Source organism: Eleutherodactylus coqui, chromosome 4 (assembly GCF_035609145.1).
Source record: "Eleutherodactylus coqui strain aEleCoq1 chromosome 4, aEleCoq1.hap1, whole genome shotgun sequence".
In the NCBI taxonomy this organism is placed as follows: domain Eukaryota; kingdom Metazoa; phylum Chordata; class Amphibia; order Anura; family Eleutherodactylidae; genus Eleutherodactylus; species Eleutherodactylus coqui.
Genome location: NC_089840.1, coordinates 238,535,625 through 238,554,559, shown reverse-complemented (window position 1 = coordinate 238,554,559; position 18,935 = coordinate 238,535,625). Strand labels below are relative to the sequence as shown.

The following is an 18,935-nucleotide window of genomic DNA, read 5'->3' as shown; positions in this document are numbered from 1 at the left end:
AGAGCCCTTACAGATGATCAGTATCAGTCTTACACTCATGGCCACTACTATAATTGCCATTTATGCAGTGTCCACATATTCCTCTAGACTGTCACAACTTACAATCTAAAAGGATAAGAGATAGCCATACACATTGCTTTAAGAACTGTCGAGTCAAGGATTCGGTTTTAACTGTTCACCATCCGCAGGTTGGTCTTCCACGTTTTGGGGACATGGCAATAGTCAATTAGTGTATATTGCATGTCGGTATATTCCCCCACTTGGTATATTATATGTTATTGTGAAGCCTTCAGTATATTCAGTGTATCCTGAAGGAATATCTTGTATCTCTGGTATACTCTACAGATTGGATCTACTACAGGGAGAGAATACAGCCACTGAGCTGCAGACCACTATATACATGTGTGCAGCAGAGCTGAGTGTATTTACCTGTCTGTAGCAGAGCAGAGTGTGTTTACCTGTGTGTAGCAGAGCAGAGTGTATATAGCTGCATGCAGCAGAGCAGAGTGTATATAGCTGCGTGCAGCAGAGCAGATTGTATATAGCTGCGTGCAGCAGAGCAGAGTGTATATAGCTGCGTGCAGCAGAGCAGAGTGTATATAGCTGTGTGTAGCAGAGCAGAGTGTATATAGCTGCGTGCAGCAGAGCAGAGTGTATATAGCTGTGTGCAGCAGAGCAGAGTGTATATAGCTGCGTGCAGCAGAGCAGAGTGTATATAGCTGCGTGCAGCAGAGCAGAGTGTATATAGCTGTGTGCAGCAGAGCAGAGTGTATTTACCTGCATGTAGTAGAACTTGCTCATATCTTGCACTCGCTTAGCAACACTTCACTCTCCCTAGCACCACAAGACTTAACATTGCAACTTTGACCTGGCCTTACATTCAATGTACCTAACTAACTCAAATTTTATGATTTTACGGTGCAGGTGAGGGATGTTACAAATCTAATGACACCAAAATCATCCACAAAAGGTCAGGCTATATTCTCCTACGTGAGCAGGTCTGCTTAGAACTTTACACATGGATCTTTACATAGAACCATGTTAAGATTGACCCCTCCCACAAATGGTCATGGATCCTGTAAAGATGTATGGATGTGGCAAAGTTTAACTTGATTCTCAACACATTAAGACAACTTTCTGTGCCACCGTTGATTTGCACTTTCAATAGTATTTAAATGGCTGTTGCTGTGTTAAGAGGACAATAGATTTTCAATGGCATTAAGGCAGTGGTCTCCTCCCCCAACGTCTCCTACTTGGTTCCGCGAGAGCATCCGGCAGCACACTGACGTTATTATTGCTGGGGGACCGCTGGGGAAGGGGAGGGGGCTCATTATTACTGCTGATGGACCGCTGGGGAAGGGGGAGGCATTATTACTGCTGGGGGGCCGCTGGGGGGGTCACTATTATACTGGGGGCCGCTGTGGGATGTCACTATTTCGCTGGAGGGTCACTATTATCGCTGGGGCCGCTGGAGGGGGTCACTCTTATCGCTGGGGTATGTTTGCACATGGCGGAAATGGGCAGGGCTGTTACTAAATAGACGGCGTGCAGATTTTGACTGCTTTTTGGATGTCGAAAAGCTGCAGAATTTTCCACAGAAATTTTTGCTGAGGACGTTCTGCAGTATCTCCGCATCCAAAAAGCAGTTAAAATCTGCACGTTTTCTATTTTGAAGCAGCCCTGTCCTTTTTAGAACGACGGGGGTGAAATCATACATCGTGATAAGCCCCGCCCCCTGAGATGTTGGCACTTTGTGGTAAATAAGTGGGTTTTGGGTTGCAGTTTGGGCGCTCGGTCTCTAAAAGGTTCGCCATCACTGCATTAAGGGATTGTACTAAGATCACAAGTTAACCCATATCCACAGGATGAGGCATAAGTTGCAGATCAATCGGGTCTTGCCGTTGAGACCTCCACATATTCCAAGAATGTGGTCCTGTGTCCCCCTTTCTTCTCACTGCTGGCTTTCTGCACCCAGTGAGGAGGAGACTGAATGGAGAGACAGCCACGGAAGCACAATGCTATCTCCAGTGATAGCGGCAAGTCCTCAGGTATTTCCGTCACCCTTTTGAAATGAATGAAGTATAGATTGCTCATGATTGACCGGCGTTCTATTCATTTTGATGTCAATGTGTTAATGTGAAGCTACCCTAAGGTGACAGGCAGAGACATGGTACCCCTGTTGGGACCCCCACCAATCAGCCAGTATCCCCTGTCCTGTGGATACGGGATAACTTGTGATCTTGGTACAACCCCTTAAAGATAGGATAATTGGTTGCAGAAAGTCATCACAATTAAGTAAAACTTTGTAACATCTGTAGGAAGCTTTAGTCTCTGTACCTCAATAGTCCTCCAACTTCAATTAAAGCAGAAGGCTTTTTCAGGCAAATTCTGTTCCCATCTTATTTTCCCCCTGTCGGAGGTGAACAACAGGGATATTTCCAAATGTATATGGAAGATTACAATGTATGTCACTATATAGGCACACATCTCCCATTCACTACCATATTAAAAATATGTTTTTTACTGTAGCTTTCTTCAGAGGAAAGAGCAGCTGACTATACTTTCCCATAAAGGAATAATGCAATGCATACCAGCCCAGCGTATGTCTTTCGAGATATGTCAGGTGACAGGGGCCCTATGGATATGTTCGGCATATGTGCTGGTGCATAAGCCGAACATATTCAAGTAATGAGATGTGAACAGAGTCTTACAGAGGTATTCTCCTCTACAAGCAATGCTTCTACAAAAGAACCCCTCGTGGCACTGCGCTGTACAGAGCACCAGACGGCATATGCCATGCGCATGACACCTAAAGCTGTATATACTACGGAGTACATTATTATGTGATGATCATATCAGCAGTGACATATCACTACAGCAGAACTGCCCGTGTGCTCATATACTGTCTTATAAATATGTCAGTGCTCATAATATGCAACATATCAATAGACAGAAAGATAGATAGATAGATAGATAGATATGAGATAGATAGATAGGAGATAGATAGATAGATAGATAGATAGATAGATAGATAGATAGATAGATAGATAGATATGAGATAGATGGATACATAGATATGGAATAGATAGATAGATAGATAGATATGAGATAGATAGATAGATAGGAGATAGATAGATTGATAGATAGATAGATAGATAGATAGATAGATAGATAGATAGATAGATAGATAGATAGGAGATAGATAGATAGATATGAGATAGATGGATACATAGATATGGAATAGATAGATAGATAGATATGAGATAGATAGATAGATGGATAGATAGATAGATAGATAGATAGATAGATAGATAGATAGATATGAGATAGATGGATACATAGATATGGAATAGATAGATAGATAGATAGATAGATAGATAGATAGATAGATAGATAGATAGATAGATAGGTTGCTATGCAGATTGTCAATTAAGCATTTGGGAAATTCTGTGATGTCTAATCTTTATAATTAAAAATTACAGTGAAGAAAAATGTGTTTTGACTAGGTTAATTGGTTTTCAAATGGCAAAATATGGTGGTCACATGGATCTTACTAGCAGAATTGGACTATTCCTACAGGTGGATCCTTTGGTGAGTCAAGGGTATGAACTAAGTTTAACAATATTACTCATAGTTGAAAATCATCTATCTATCAATCTATCTATACCAGATCTTTCTATCTCTCAAGATTCAAAGATGCCTTATTGGTAGGACTAAATAGACATCAGTATTGCGAAAGTGATTAGAAAATAGAAGTAGTGGGATAGGGGTGACAGATCGGATTGGGGATTTAGGCAGTAGGGGCACTTCTGGATTGGGGGGTATAGAGTCCATGACATGTCATGCAGAGGGTATAAGATTTCATGTCATATGGCAGTACTCTCAGTCTATGGGAGGTACTGACATATTGTACTGCTATGGCCGTTGTGTTTTCCTCTTCCTTACATTCATCAATATTAACCTAATTGGGATTAAATCCTATCTATCTATCTATCTATCCACCTCATATACATTTATCTATCCGATATCTATCTATCCATCCATCTGCCTCATATCTATCTATCTATCTATCTATCTATCTATCTATCTATCTATCTATCTATCTATCTATCTATCTCATATCATATCTTTCTATCTATCTCATATCATATCTCTCTATCTATCACATATCTATCTATTATATTTGTCTCACAACTATCTATCTATCTATCTATCTATCTATCTATCTATCTATCATATCTCTCTATCTATCTCATATCTATCTATTATATTTGTCTCACAACTATCTATCTTCCTTTTATTTGCCCATGCTTTTTATCTATCTATCTACATCTGGGCAGCAATCTCCTGTCTATTTATTCTGTGTATATATATATAGTTTTGCATTTATCACTCTGTTTTTTTCACAAATGCCAATATTTTACATTACTTAATAAAATTGGAATATATTGGTATTATTGATACTTGCAGGCCATAATCATATTACTGTAGAGGATCCCCTAGGCGTCGTCATTTAATAATCCCTTAGGGTTTCCATTCACTGCAGAAGGTCCTTTAGGTGTTGTCTGTTAATAGTCTCCTGTCTCTACATATGGTTGCTGGTGTCTGCATGAATGCTGGCTGCAACTTTGTTGCTTGAGTCAAGGCAAGTCCTGTCTGTACCTTTACTTCATCAGATGGGTGATATCTGATGCCATAGCCCCTACCCCATCACATGGGTGATGTCTGACGCCTTAGTCCCCAATCTGTCCGTATTGTGGATGCCTGAACTATGTCCTGTTTATTGAGAATGGTGAGGCTATGGAATCCTGCCTGCTACAGTACGTGCCTTTGCCTAGCTCTGTTAGCATTTCCATCTACTATTTATCCTCCCCTATATGTCATCTAAGGACAAACTAGGCTCCTTTGGTTCGAGACGTGGGGCCATCCTTATTGGGACAAACCAAACGACCATAACAGTTATTGTTTAATGCATGAAAAAATATGGCTTGATACAAATAGAGAGGTTCCAAGACAGATAGATATGAGATAGTTAGATATGAAACAGATAGATATGAGATAGATAGATAGATAGATAGATAGATAGATAGATAGATAGATAGATATGAGATAGTTAGATATGAAACAGATAGATATGAGATAGATAGATAGATAGATATGAGATATATAGATAGATATGAGATAGAAAGATAGATAGATGTGGTATAGATAGATAGATAGATATGAGATAGATAGATAGATAGATAGATATGAGATATATAGATAGATATGAGATAGAAAGATAGATAGATAGATGTGGTATAGATAGATAGATAGATAGATAGATAGATAGATAGATAGATAGATATGAGATAGATAGATACGATATGAGATAGATATGAGATAGATAGATAGATAGATAGATAGATAGATAGATAGATAGATAGATATGAGATAGTTAGATATGAAACAGATAGATATGAGATAGATAGATAGATAGATAGATAGATAGATAGATATGAGATATATAGATAGATATGAGATAGAAAGATAGATAGATGTGGTATAGATAGATAGATAGATAGATAGATAGATAGATAGATAGATAGATAGATATGAGATAGATAGATAGATAGATAGATAGATAGATATGAGATATATAGATAGATATGAGATAGAAAGATAGATAGATGTGGTATAGATAGATAGATAGATAGATAGATAGATATGAGATAGATAGATATGAGATAGAAAGATAGATAGATGTGGTATAGATAGATAGATAGATAGATAGATAGATAGATAGATAGATAGATATGAGATAGATAGATATGAGATAGATAGATAGATATGAGATAGTTAGATATGAAACAGATAGATATGAGATAGATAGATAGATATGAGATATATAGATAGATATGAGATAGAAAGATAGATAGATGTGGTATAGATAGATAGATAGATAGATAGATAGATATGAGATAGATAGATAGATATGAGATAGACAGATAGATATGAGATAGATAGATAGATAGATAGATACATAGGAGATAGATAGATAGATAGATAGATAGATAGATAGATAGATAGATAGATAGGAGATAGATAGATGTGAGATAGATAGATAGATAGATAGATGTGAGATAGATAGATAGATAGATGTTTCTTGAGACAGACAAGATTTAATAATAACTACAGAAAGTACCAATGTTTCATTAAAGAATTCTCTGAGCATACTGAATGACAATTATCAAGGCCTAGATAAGATTGGGAGTTATTACTATGAGGTGTACGTACTGTAGAATGATGATAAGATACAGCTGGTTTATAATCAGTTTATTTCTCCACAACCAGAACAATTATTATCCAATCTAACTACAGAAAGACCAATAATAAACAATTATTGTGCATGAGAACTATTTCCATATACCTAATCATCAGTGTTATTGTTACCTGTATCAGATACATGTAAATATTGTTCATCCAGCACTAATAATTACAATATATATGTTTCTACAATCAAAGTAACCTGTAAAAATAATGGCGTATGAGCAAAAATAAAGTAAACATTTTAAAAATTGCTATATGTGAATACAGCTTCAAAGGGAATCTGTCAGGCTGAAAATGCAATCTGAACTACAGGCAGCATGTTATATGGCAGGAGCTGAGCAGACTGACATGGTTTTATGGGGAAAGATTCAATATAACTTGACATTTATTGAGCTACAATTCTGCTAATTCTGGGTCTAAGAGTCCAGTGGGTGGTCATATCAGTGATTGACAGCTATCTCCCTGTGCACATTCATATATGGAAAGCAGTCAATCACTGATAGGACCGCCCACTGGACTCCCAAGCCCAGAAGTAGCAGACTTTTTGCATTATAGGGGTTTTGCCAGAAAACATGTGCTAAAAACTACATAGATCCCAGATATGACATTTATTATAGATAGAGATGAGATGGATAGATAGATAGATAGATAGATAGATAGATAGATAGATAGATAGATAGATAGATAGATAGATAGATAGATATGAGATAGATAGGAGATACATAGATAGATAGATATGAGATAGATAGATAGATAGATAGATAGATAGATAGATAGATAGATAGATAGATATGAGATAGATAGGAGATACATAGATAGATAGATATGAGATAGATAGGAGATACATAGATAGATAGATATGAAATAGATAGATAGATAGATAGATAGATAGATACAAGATGATAGATAGATAGATAGATAGATAGATAGATAGATAGATAGATAGATAGATAGATAGATAGATAGATAGATAGATAGATATGGGATTGTTTGCTCGCTGCATGTATTTACCCCTAAATATTATTCTGCAAACCCCTCAGCCCAGCAATTATTTGCATGAGAATTGTGTTGTGTAAAAAAATCCATTCATATGTGCAGTGAGATATAAAGGAACCTTACATTTTGGATTGAATGGATAACATATATTCAGGAGAAAATCACCCATTGTTCTCAGACTGTGTTTTTCTAACCAAGAGATCTATGCAGTGTATTTGCCCCCATATGATTTTATATAAGCAAATGTACCTGTCTTGTAGATGTAGATCATAGATATGGCATAAATAATAAATAGATGGTTCGATAGATAGATATGAGATGGATAGATAGATAGATAGATAGATAGATAGAAGAAAGATAGATAGATATGAGATAGATAAATAGATAGATATAAGAAAGAATAGATAAATATGAGATAGATAGATAGATATATGAAAGATAGATAGATAGATAGATAGATAGATAGATAGATAGATAGATAGATATGAGATGGATAGATAGATATGAGATAGATAGATAGATAGATAGATAGATAGATAGATAGATAGATAGAAGAAAGATAGATGGATATGAGATAGATAAATAGATAGAGATAAGAAAGAATAGATAAATATGAGATAGATATATAAAAGATAGATAGGAGATAGATAGATAGATAGATAGATAGATAGATAGATAGAAGAAAGATAGATGGATATGAGATAGATAAATAGATAGAGATAAGAAAGAATAGATAAATATGAGATAGATATATAAAAGATAGATAGGAGATAGATAGATAGATATGTGATAGATAGATAGAAGAAAGATGGATATGAGATAGATAGATAGATATAAGAAAGAACAGATACATATGAGATAGATAGATAGATAGATAGATAGATAGATAGATAGATAGATAGATGAAAGATAGATAGATAAAAAATGTTCATGTATGAAAAACTGTCTCAGTAGAAAAGTTTATACTGATAAAAGTTTAGCTTTTACTTTTCCTAAACTAAACCTGAAAATTATAACATGATCATTAGGGATATTTTTCCTATATGAGCTATTTTCCAATGTAAATTGAATGATCACTTTCTATGCTTAGATTGTTAAAAATGTTCCCAGTGAATCAAATAGTTAGGAGTGAAGATGATACAATAATTATTTGCAATTATTACCTTATTGTTCATGCCATAAGAGAAGTAAAACCTCTACGAATAGTTAATTAGTTATTAGAGGGGTTGCACTTATTTCTAGAGCTGACCAGGTCTGGACTAGTAATGATACCTGTAATATTATCATTAGCTTATATGCTCCTGCTCATGTCCCAGGCTCTTCTTCTCTGTGCTACTCTGTATCTGTGTAATAAGAAACACACATTAATAATTACAGTGATATTCATAATGTCCAAAGCTCTGAGCTAGCATCGTGTGTGCAAGGCTGGCTTTTAGGTACAAACTTTGTTTGTCTCAATCTTTAATACTGAAGAGAAATGCAGGCAACTCATTGGTTAGATCATCTCACATGACTAGGAGTCTTTCCACTGATGAATTCTCAATGGTGATAAAGCAGTAATGATCCCTTATTATAGTGTAAACTGTGTAGCTTGAGACTACAGCACTACCAGATATGCATATCATAGATGGATGGATGGATAGATAAATAGATGGATAGATAGATAGATAGATAGATAGATAGATAGATAGATAGATAGATAGATAGATAGATAGATAGATAGATAGATAGATAGGAAAAAGATAGATACATGGAAAATAGAGATTGATAGATAAGGAATGCTGATAGGTGAAATTAATAAATAGATATGGGATAGATAAATAAACAGAATAAATAAGAAATAGATTAATAGATACAAGATAGATACATACCACAGATTAATAAATAAGAAATGGATATAGATAAATAGATATGGGATAGATAGATAAATAGATAGATAGATAGATAGTGCTTTCTAATTGACACACAATTATACAAGTTCTATGAAACCTTCAAAATAAAACTACTTTTTGGCCCCAAATAACAACGGAGGCTTTTATTGTTCCTGCTGTGTAGTGCTTGTGTACACCAAACTGCGCATACATAATGTTTATGCCTTGTGATGAATGGAGGGAAATATGTAATTTATTACTGATATCAAACACATCAGCAATACAATATATGGTAAACCTTGTATATATCACACAGCAGCTCTACTAGCATGGGTAACTCATCCACTATGCCCATAAGCTGCATTACATTCTCAGGAGGAAAATAAAAAGGCTAAAACCAGCGCTGTGCTCTAAAAGCACATCACAAACAACTACCCGGAGAAAAGAGGGGACAGGCCCTTTAAGAGATGGAGGCAGAGACTAGCAGGGCATCTCTCAGCCACATAGATCATAGAAGACTAATGAATATAGATAGATAGATAGATAGATAGATAGATAGATAGATAGATAGATAGATAGATAGATAAATAGATAGATAGCTAGATAGATAAATAGATAGATTATATGTATTTATTTTGCTGGCTAGCTATAGATAGTTAGATATGCATCTATTGTCGGCTGAATGGATAGAGAAACAGATAGATAAATAGATAGATAATGAGATGTCAATATGGTCAGATGTAATGAGAACACCAGATTCCCCACTGACACATTAAAGAAATCCCCACCTATATTCTGACTATATTTTCACACTATTACACGGAGATTATCACCTCTAATATCTGATAGCAAAGAGGCTAATTATATATGTGAAGGACGCAAATACGTATATATATATATATATATATATATATATATATATATATATATATATATATACATATATGAAAGAAGCTAATATATATATATATATAAATGTGTATGTATATATATACACATATATATATTAGCTTCTTTCATATATATATATATATATATATATATATATATATATATATATATATTTATGCGTTATATATACATGTAAACAGGATGACATTGAACTTCTGACATATTTTATGCATTTCAAATTCCCAGGCCTCAAGTACATACATAATATCCGGCATCTTATGCTATAAAGATATATGATGGCGTCCATAAGATCCCATATTTTCAGATCAGGATTATTTTGCCGACCCTGGATGTGAGCTGAAATTACGAGTCTCCCTGTTCTCAGAGCAGATCTACATCACTGTGTGCATCTATTTCTGTCTCCCAAGTAAAAAAAAACAACGAGTATTTAGCTAGATTTTTAGTATCCATGCAGCTGAATTCTCTCGAAGCCTAATATAACTGGTGTTTAGTAATTTACTGTTTGCTTTGCAGCCCTAACACATTGGGCGAATAAATAACAAATAACACAGAAAATTTGTGAAAATAACACAGCAACAAGAAGGGAAATAATTATAGTAATCAGTAACTAGTACATGCCCAAATATATATGTATTTATGTATAAATAAATAAATAAATAAATAAAAAAATATATATACATATATATATATATATATATATATATATATATATATATATATATATATGTAAATCACAAACATCGAGGACTCAGTACATCAGCACATCGGAGGTGAATTAATTTATTTGTTATATTTTTGGCATTTTTGTCTACAGCCAAACATATACTCAAGCCTTTCAGTTTTAAAGGCGGCTCATATGCAGATATCTAGACGCGAGATCGAATATAAGGAAAATAATACTAAATAACAGAATGCTGATAAAAACATACAAAGCATTCTGTAACGTTCCAAAACACAGTACACATCATAGATGGAATAAAACTTCGTCTTACCTGTCATCGGTTATCATTTTCTTTGTTTTGAGCCGTAAAATAATTGCTCCCTTATACTAAAAGAAGAAAGAAATAGATAAAGAATTTTGTTTTTTTTTTTGTCTTTTTTTTTCTTTTTCGTTGGGATAGTATTATCCTGATTCAATAAAGGCTGGGTGTAGTGTGTGTAATGTAATTTAAAAATATATATGGCCAAACAAAATGATAGGGGTGGGGGTGAGGGGGGAAGAAAGTGACAAGTGCATTAGGCATTATAATTCAACTGGGCTCCACCTACCAGCCTTGCCTGGTAATTAATGGAGCTCCCAGCCTGAAGACGCCTGCATTAGGTAGGGAGAGGCAAAGAGAAAGCGAGAGACATGCCATTGGAGATAATTGATTACATCCCAATCAACAATAACTTGTTAGCCTTAGTCAATGTATCAGTCTCTCTGTTTTCTCCTCTCTCTCTGGTTGAAGGATGAATTTAGTTGGAAGTAGTCTGAATTCACTCTGAGGGAAGCTGCAAGATTATAAGAAGCTAGCAACTGAGGTTCTTGGACAATAGTGGAAAAAGTCATCATCACGATTGTGGAATCCTTATCTGCTCCTTCACACCTCCCTCCTTCCCCCCTCCTCCTTTTTAAATTCATTTTAACCTTGCCTTGCAAAGCCTTTAAGAAGACAGCAAGGAGAAAAGACATTGGACTTACTGGAGAGAGAACTTTTTGTAGACGCTCTCGTCTTGGTGAAGTTCTCCTAAATAATGACATCCAAGGAAGAAGCCAAATCATCTTCTGTGGAGGAAAGAAGTAGGAGAAATGCTTTGGACCACTTACCACCTCCTGCAAATTCTAACAAACCCCTGACTCCCTTCAGCATTGAGGACATCCTGAATAAGCCCTCAGTAAGGAGAAGTTATACCATCTGTGGGACAGCTCATCTACTGTCCACTTCTGAGAAGCCCCCTTCTGCAGGGTTACCTCTGTCCAGCAGAACACTTCTCTCCCAGACCTCACCTCTATGTGCCCTGGAGGAACTGGCCAGCAAGACGTTCAAAGGTCTGGAAGTCAGTGTCCTGCAAGCTGCTGAAGGTAAGAAGCAAGTTCTTCTCGAATGCTGTAGATAAATAGCTAAATAGATCATTTAGAGATAGATAATACATCATTTAGATCATAAGATGGATAGAATAAAACTATATGATTTTGCAAAGTTTGCATGAATTTTGCTTCCCCTATGCTTTTAATAATTTTCATATATAACCTTGCCCATTGTCCATATATTATGGACAAAGTGTAGAGCAAAATAGTGTGGCACCGTGTTGGACCAAAACATTCTTGTAACATTAAATACTCTTGCATTAAAAAAGACAAAAGTATTATTGAGATGATACTATTATTGCCTATCCAGAAAAATTATATATACAAGCTTTGGAGGCTACTTAATGCCCCTTCATCAGGAATAGTCACATTATAACTCTATGATCTGACTATAACCTGATGAAGTGCCATTAAGCAGCCTAGAAAGCTTGCATATATATTTTTTTTCTGGTTGACTAATAAAGGTATCACTTCTATAACACTTTTGTCTTTTTCTTACAAGAGTATTTAATATTACTAGTATGGACAAACGATGATGTGTAATATTATAAAATGTTGGAGGAGGACCAAAGTATACTATTTGTAAATTTTTGCAAATAATGGTTAATTTGTAAGTAATGTAATTAAATTGTCCCTTTCAAATAGATGTATTAATAAAATACTAATAAAATAATGTTCTCCTTCCAGGACGAGATGGGATGACAATATTTGGACAGAGACAGACTCCAAAAAAGAGGAGAAAATCCAGAACAGCTTTTACAAACCATCAAATATATGAGCTCGAAAAACGATTTTTATACCAGAAATATTTATCCCCTGCAGACAGAGACCAAATCGCACAGCAATTGGGACTGACCAATGCTCAGGTCATCACCTGGTTTCAAAACCGAAGAGCAAAGCTCAAAAGAGACCTAGAAGAGATGAAAGCAGATGTTGAGTCAGCCAAAAAAATGAGTCCCACCTCAGTGGAAGCTGTGCTCACAATCTCAGAACTTGAGGAAACAGAGTCTTTGACCAGTGAGGCCAGGGACAGATCACCCCACGGTGTCCTGTCCAGCCACCTTCAGATGTCCCCTTCATCCCCCCTCACAGACCAGCACACTAGCAAAGAGTGCTCAGAAGATGAGGAGGACGTGGAAATAGATGTTGATGACTGATTTTATTTTTTATTTATTATTTTTTTTATTAAAAGACACAAAAACATTGGACTAAATAGCAAGAATGGACAGTAATAATGCTGCACTTGTATCCTATCTCCAAATCATAATTTACACCCAAGACAGAATTGTTTTTTTGCAATTAAAGCAATAAGTAATATTTAAAAAAAAAGACTGAAATTACTCCGGCTGCCCAATCAGGTAGTTTAATTTTTTTTTTGTTTATAACTATTATTATTATAATTATTATAATTTTTTTTTGGAATGGTGCAATTGTGTATGGCGTCTGTAAAATATATATTTAAGCATATTTTTTTAAGCTTTGATTTTTAATCTAAATATAATTTACACATCACCTAGCTTTTTTTGGGGGGGGGGGGGGGGGCGGGGGGAAAAACAGAATCATTATTTGGCGACAGAAGTATTTTCAGTTTATTCAGTAGTATCTGACATTATACATCTGCATGTAAAGAAATAAAAACTAAGAAGTGCACGATTTTTTTATTTGATTTTTTTATTATTAGTCTTTTTTTATTTGAACTTTTTTTTGGCTTGCTTTATATATTTTATTTTTCTCACTTTTTTTCCCATTTTTTTCCCATATCAGATGCCACTCTTTTATACATTTTTCATTTAAATAATTTCCATACGGCACTACCATGAGAGTACATCTTTTAATCACTTTTATGTGACTGTATGTTTTTGGAAAAAAAAATAAAAAATAATCCTACCTTTCATAAAATATTATTATTAATACAAAGGAAGTTGAAACACTTATTTTTAACTTGTTTCTAGAAGTTTGCATGATACAATTAAATACAATCAATTAAATACTACAGAAAAAAAGTTCTATACCTACTAAATGTACAGGCAAAAGATTTGTTAGGATTGTACAAAGGAAAAAAAAAACATTGTAAAGGCCTGCTATTTAAGAAATTCTGGTTTTGGTTACCTTATTTTGAGATTGTACAGATTTTTTTTCAAATGAAATAAAATAAATCACATTTTAATACTAATTGAAAATGTATGCTATGCATATATATATATTTATCTATTTCGACAGATATTAGATATGTGGATTGACAGATAACAGACAGACAGATAGATAGAGTAATAGATAGATACAAATCTAGATAGAGCAAGGGATGGATAGATAGATGGATAGATATGGGAGAGATAGATAGATTTTATGTATTTTTATAGCAGCTTCAGTCTGTTCCACATGTGCATGACTACATTCCTTTATATCCAGTAGTTATTTGTGTCCTCAGTCCAGCTTCTTGCAGAGGTAATTCTGCCTCTGTATATACAGAGGTATACAAAAATTGCATCACATGCTCCATTCTGTGTTTGGTACTGAAAACAGTAAGTAAGCTGCATAAAACCCCTGTGAGCTGTTGTAAATAATAGAAAAAACATTTTTTACATTTATTTCAAAAACATTTAGAACAGTTCACAGAGGTTTTATACAGCTAATTAATTATATTAGTACCAAACACCGAATGCAGCATGTGATGCAATTTTTTTTGCACACCTCTGTATGTTTATTAGCCCTACAGAGTATAATGGGGACTTGATTTCTAAAGTGTGCCTTCCTGATTTCCTGCCTCCTTGCCTTTTTGACCCAGCAATGCAATGTTTTGCTTTTTCTTTGCAAAATTTATGTGAGAAGCTCCAATCTGGTGGAGTTTTGGGCCAGTTTCTCCGGGGCTATATAAATCTCTCTCTCTCTTTGAAAATGGATGGGGCTATAATTTTAGCGTAAAGCATGAAAACTGGGGACAAATGAGTCGCCTTCCCTGATGTGACAAGTGACAATGGCCCGTGCAGAGCCTCCTGCAGTTCTCAATGCTGAGACAAGCGTGGCCCTTCAGAAGAAGCGTTTGGAGGCCATATGGTTTCTGAATTTTCTTCACAATTTTTAGACAATTTGATGGATTGGGTTAACCCTCCTTGAGACTGTTTAACTCCACTCTACAAAGGCAATCATGAATACATGGCTCTCTCTTCATGAGGGGCATCTGTGCAATTCCATGTGTTTTCTGGCATTCTGAGCAAGCCCATGAATTACAATGAAACCCTCTTCACCCCTTTCTCTCTACTGCTCTCCCCTGTTTTTTGGGCTGGGAATGATAGGTTTGACTTTTGTCCAGATATCAGTGTTTTTTCCCCTCCTTTGCAGCCTTCAATCTTCAACTTAAGTGTTTTATGCTAAGTAGGCAAATGGTAAATGCTCCTGTGACATTTATGCCAGGATCTAGTTAAAGGCTTTTTATTTGTTTTCTTTTATTTTCTCCCCTTCTTTTTATCTTTTATCCCTTTGTTTTAGAGGGGTTTAATGAGGCTGAAAATACTACAATTCAATGGTGTGAAAGAGTAGAAAGAGAGAAAGGAGTAGAGTTAATTTGGGTTAGAGCTTTTGTCTGAAATGTACTGGGAGATGAATGGCGGAGTGAATTATATACATGAAGGGCAGTGAAGTTTTGCCACACGTGGCAAAAGCCTGGTGTTATATATACCCCACACAGAAAATGCAAAAAAATTAAAATTAAAAAAAGTAATAAAATAAAGGAATAAAATAACAGTAACATGGTATCTATCTATCTATCTATCTATCTATCTATCTATCTATCTATCTATCTATCTATCTATCTATCCATCTCCTATTTATCTACCTATCTATCTATCTATCTATCTATCTATCTATCTATCTATCTATCTATCTATCTATCTATCTATCTATCCATCTCCTATTTATCTATCTATCTATCTATCTATCTATCTATCTATCTATCTATCTATCTATCTATCTATGTATCCATCTCCTATTTATCTATCTAGCTATCTATCTAGCTACATTGTTGCTATTTTATTTATTTACTTTATGACAGTTTTTATTCTCATGTTTTGCATCTAACAGACATGGTGTAGTTAAGTTTATAAACAAAAGTTTATCATAGGGTTGCACAGATTTAATATATTCAATGTACTTACTGTGTGCTTGCTGCAGTATATATGTTGTATGTACATAATGATGCTGGTCTCATATTTGACTGCACATATTCCCGACAATGATCTGCAAACCATATTTGTAGCACTGAAATATATTAATTTTTAAGCCTGCGCTTTAAACATCCAGTGTGAAATCTACACATGACATATATTGGGTGCATAAAAATATAGCAGAGTTGAATTTGTCAAAACCACAAAAATGAATAAACATATAAGTTCTGCCAAATATAGTGCTGTATAAAAGTTCTAGGCAGATTTGGAAAAATGCTGGAAAGTAAGAATGCTTTAAAAAAATAGAAGTGCTAATAGTTTTTTTTTTTTTGGGGGGGGGGGGGGGAATAACAAAATGCAAAGTGACTGAACAAAAGAGAAACCTAAATCAAATCAATATTTGGTGTGACCGGCCTTTGCCTTCAAAATTGCATGGATTCTTCTAGGTGCACTTGCACATAGTTTTTGAAGGAACTCGACAGGGAGATTGTTCCAAACAGAACTAACCACAGATGTCGGCCTGCTCACATCCTTGTAATCCTAAACAGACTGGATGATGATGAAATCAGGGCTCTGTGGGGGCCATATCATCACTTCCAGGACCCCCTTGTTCTTTACGCTGAAGATGCTTCTTAATGACATTGACTTTATGTTTGGGGTCATTGTCCTGATACAGAATATATTTGGAATCAATCAGATGTCTTCTATTTTTGAAAAAACATTCTTACTTTGCAGCATTTTTACCACACCTGCCTAAAACTTTTACACAGGACTATATATCTCTTGTAAATTGACAATATCATCTCTGCTCCCTCTGTGTAGACTGCATATATACACAGAGTATATAGAGATAGAGCACAGATGATATTGCCAATGTAGAATAGATATATGAATATAGGATTTATGTTATTTGTCCAGCCACAGATTGGAGATGCAAGTAGACCCAAATATCTGGCTGGGATTTGAGCATACAGTGGATGCAGGATGCACATAATGTTCCAGGTACAACTCTCTTCACTTGATATCCTATCGATTGCTGTTGAAAAGATCAAGATGGAAGAACGAAAGCGGAGTGTCCAGACATCTGAAGATTTCCTGGTATCGATCAGATTGCAATGTCAGTACGGTTAATGCGCCAAGCATGCATTTATTCTTGTGGATCATAATGTCTACCCATGTGGACGACCCAAGAGTGCACTAGTAATTAAATTTCTGCCTGTCTGGTGCAGTAACGGAGGTCTATGGGGCTGTGGGCAGGGACTATAAGTTTTAGCGCACAGATAAACGTGCAGCGTATGTAACAAGCAGGTGTTTAGCTCAGTGATGTGAATAGATCTCTGTTTCACATCTTAACTCATCCCTGGTGCGTAGCATGTTCAGCATTTGCATTGGGATTTGAGACTCATAAATGTATATAAGATTTTTCCAGGATGTCTGAAGAGCGTTGCCAAGTCTCCTCTTTGGTGTTGATGGCATCATACCTCAAACACAAATGCTCTTGTGTTGAAACCCTAGAAGTCATTCCAGGTACCATCTCTGCTGATACTTGCTCATTTTGCTCTTTTACGCTCCGCCATGTTTGCAAAAAATGGACTGAATTTTTGGTGCGTTTCTCACGATTTATATGTGTGTTTGCAATTTTTACGCGCAATTTTCAGCCGATTTGCAACCAATTTTTACTGCATTAAAAAAACGCATGGTGGGCTCTGCACACTTTTTTCCCCCTAAGGTTACCATGGTTACATGTGATAAAAATGGATTGCAATCGCATCAAATAAGTGCAATTTTTTTTTTTAGTGCACCCATAGACTTGAATGGGTGATTTTTGTCCACAAATTGCAACAAATTTGCACCAAAATAGTACATGCTACAATTTTTTTTGGCTCAGACTGTTCATCCGATTAAAAGAACTGCGCATGTGAATATAACTATATATAATAATAGGCTTTATTTCTGCCTGATTTCTATGGACAGAAAATAGGACAGAAACATCAATCGTGAATATACCCTTATGGAAAAACTGAAGTATGGATTCTTGTATCTTTCCTACACCTTAAAGGATATATGCTGCTCCTTATACCTGGAAGGATGGACCACCTGGTTAGGGTGACTTAAACCCTGCCAAAAAGTAGGGTCCCCTGAGTGATCCAACTGCAGGTTGAGTCACTGGGATTCAGTTCCTTATTTTATGAGGTGTCAGGGAGGATGTCAAACGTGGCAACGATAAGTAATACTACAGTCTGAGGGACCAGAACGTAGTAATTAATCCCAAAGACTTAAGTGTATTTTAGTTCAGGAGAAAAAAAATCACTAATTCAATCGTCCGGAAAATTGAAGTTTGATGCATGAGTCCCTGCTGGAAGGGGAGTTCTCTTCTCTGTTCTGGATGGGGCTGGAAATGATCACATCACATTACATCTCTATATCCCTTCCCTACACATCCAATCACTCAGCCCTACTGCATATTCAGGGCCCCCCTTTTTACCAACACTCTCTTAAAGGTGACATCATGGACCGATATGGTTGGCGTATTAAAGCAGATGTTAGGGTTAGGTGATGTCACTGTTGCATCTGCTAGTATAAATCAAAAGGCATCCTTTTATATGTAAATATTTA

At 35.5% G+C, this 18,935-nt stretch overlaps 1 protein-coding gene and 1 long non-coding RNA gene across 4 annotated transcripts in view; one reads left to right on the top strand and one right to left on the bottom strand.

Moving 5' to 3' along the window:
• LOC136624907 (uncharacterized) overlaps positions 1-11,591 on the bottom strand; it is a 51,462-nt gene extending 39,871 nt beyond the window's left edge. For all 3 annotated transcript variants that reach the window (XR_010792489.1, XR_010792490.1, XR_010792488.1), the window contains exons 1-3: positions 11,358-11,591; positions 11,081-11,136; positions 8,578-8,648 (exon numbers count right to left, since the gene is read on the bottom strand). This is a non-coding gene — a long non-coding RNA (uncharacterized lncRNA). The remainder of the gene's footprint in view (positions 1-8,577; positions 8,649-11,080; positions 11,137-11,357) is intronic.
• Positions 11,396-13,488, top strand: LBX1 (ladybird homeobox 1). The gene is made up of 2 exons (XM_066598820.1): positions 11,396-12,153; positions 12,847-13,488. Exons 1-2 carry the CDS (start codon positions 11,826-11,828, stop codon positions 13,314-13,316), a joined length of 798 nt encoding a protein of 265 aa, XP_066454917.1. The 5' UTR covers positions 11,396-11,825; the 3' UTR covers positions 13,317-13,488.
• Positions 13,489-18,935: the final 5,447 nt, after the last annotated feature.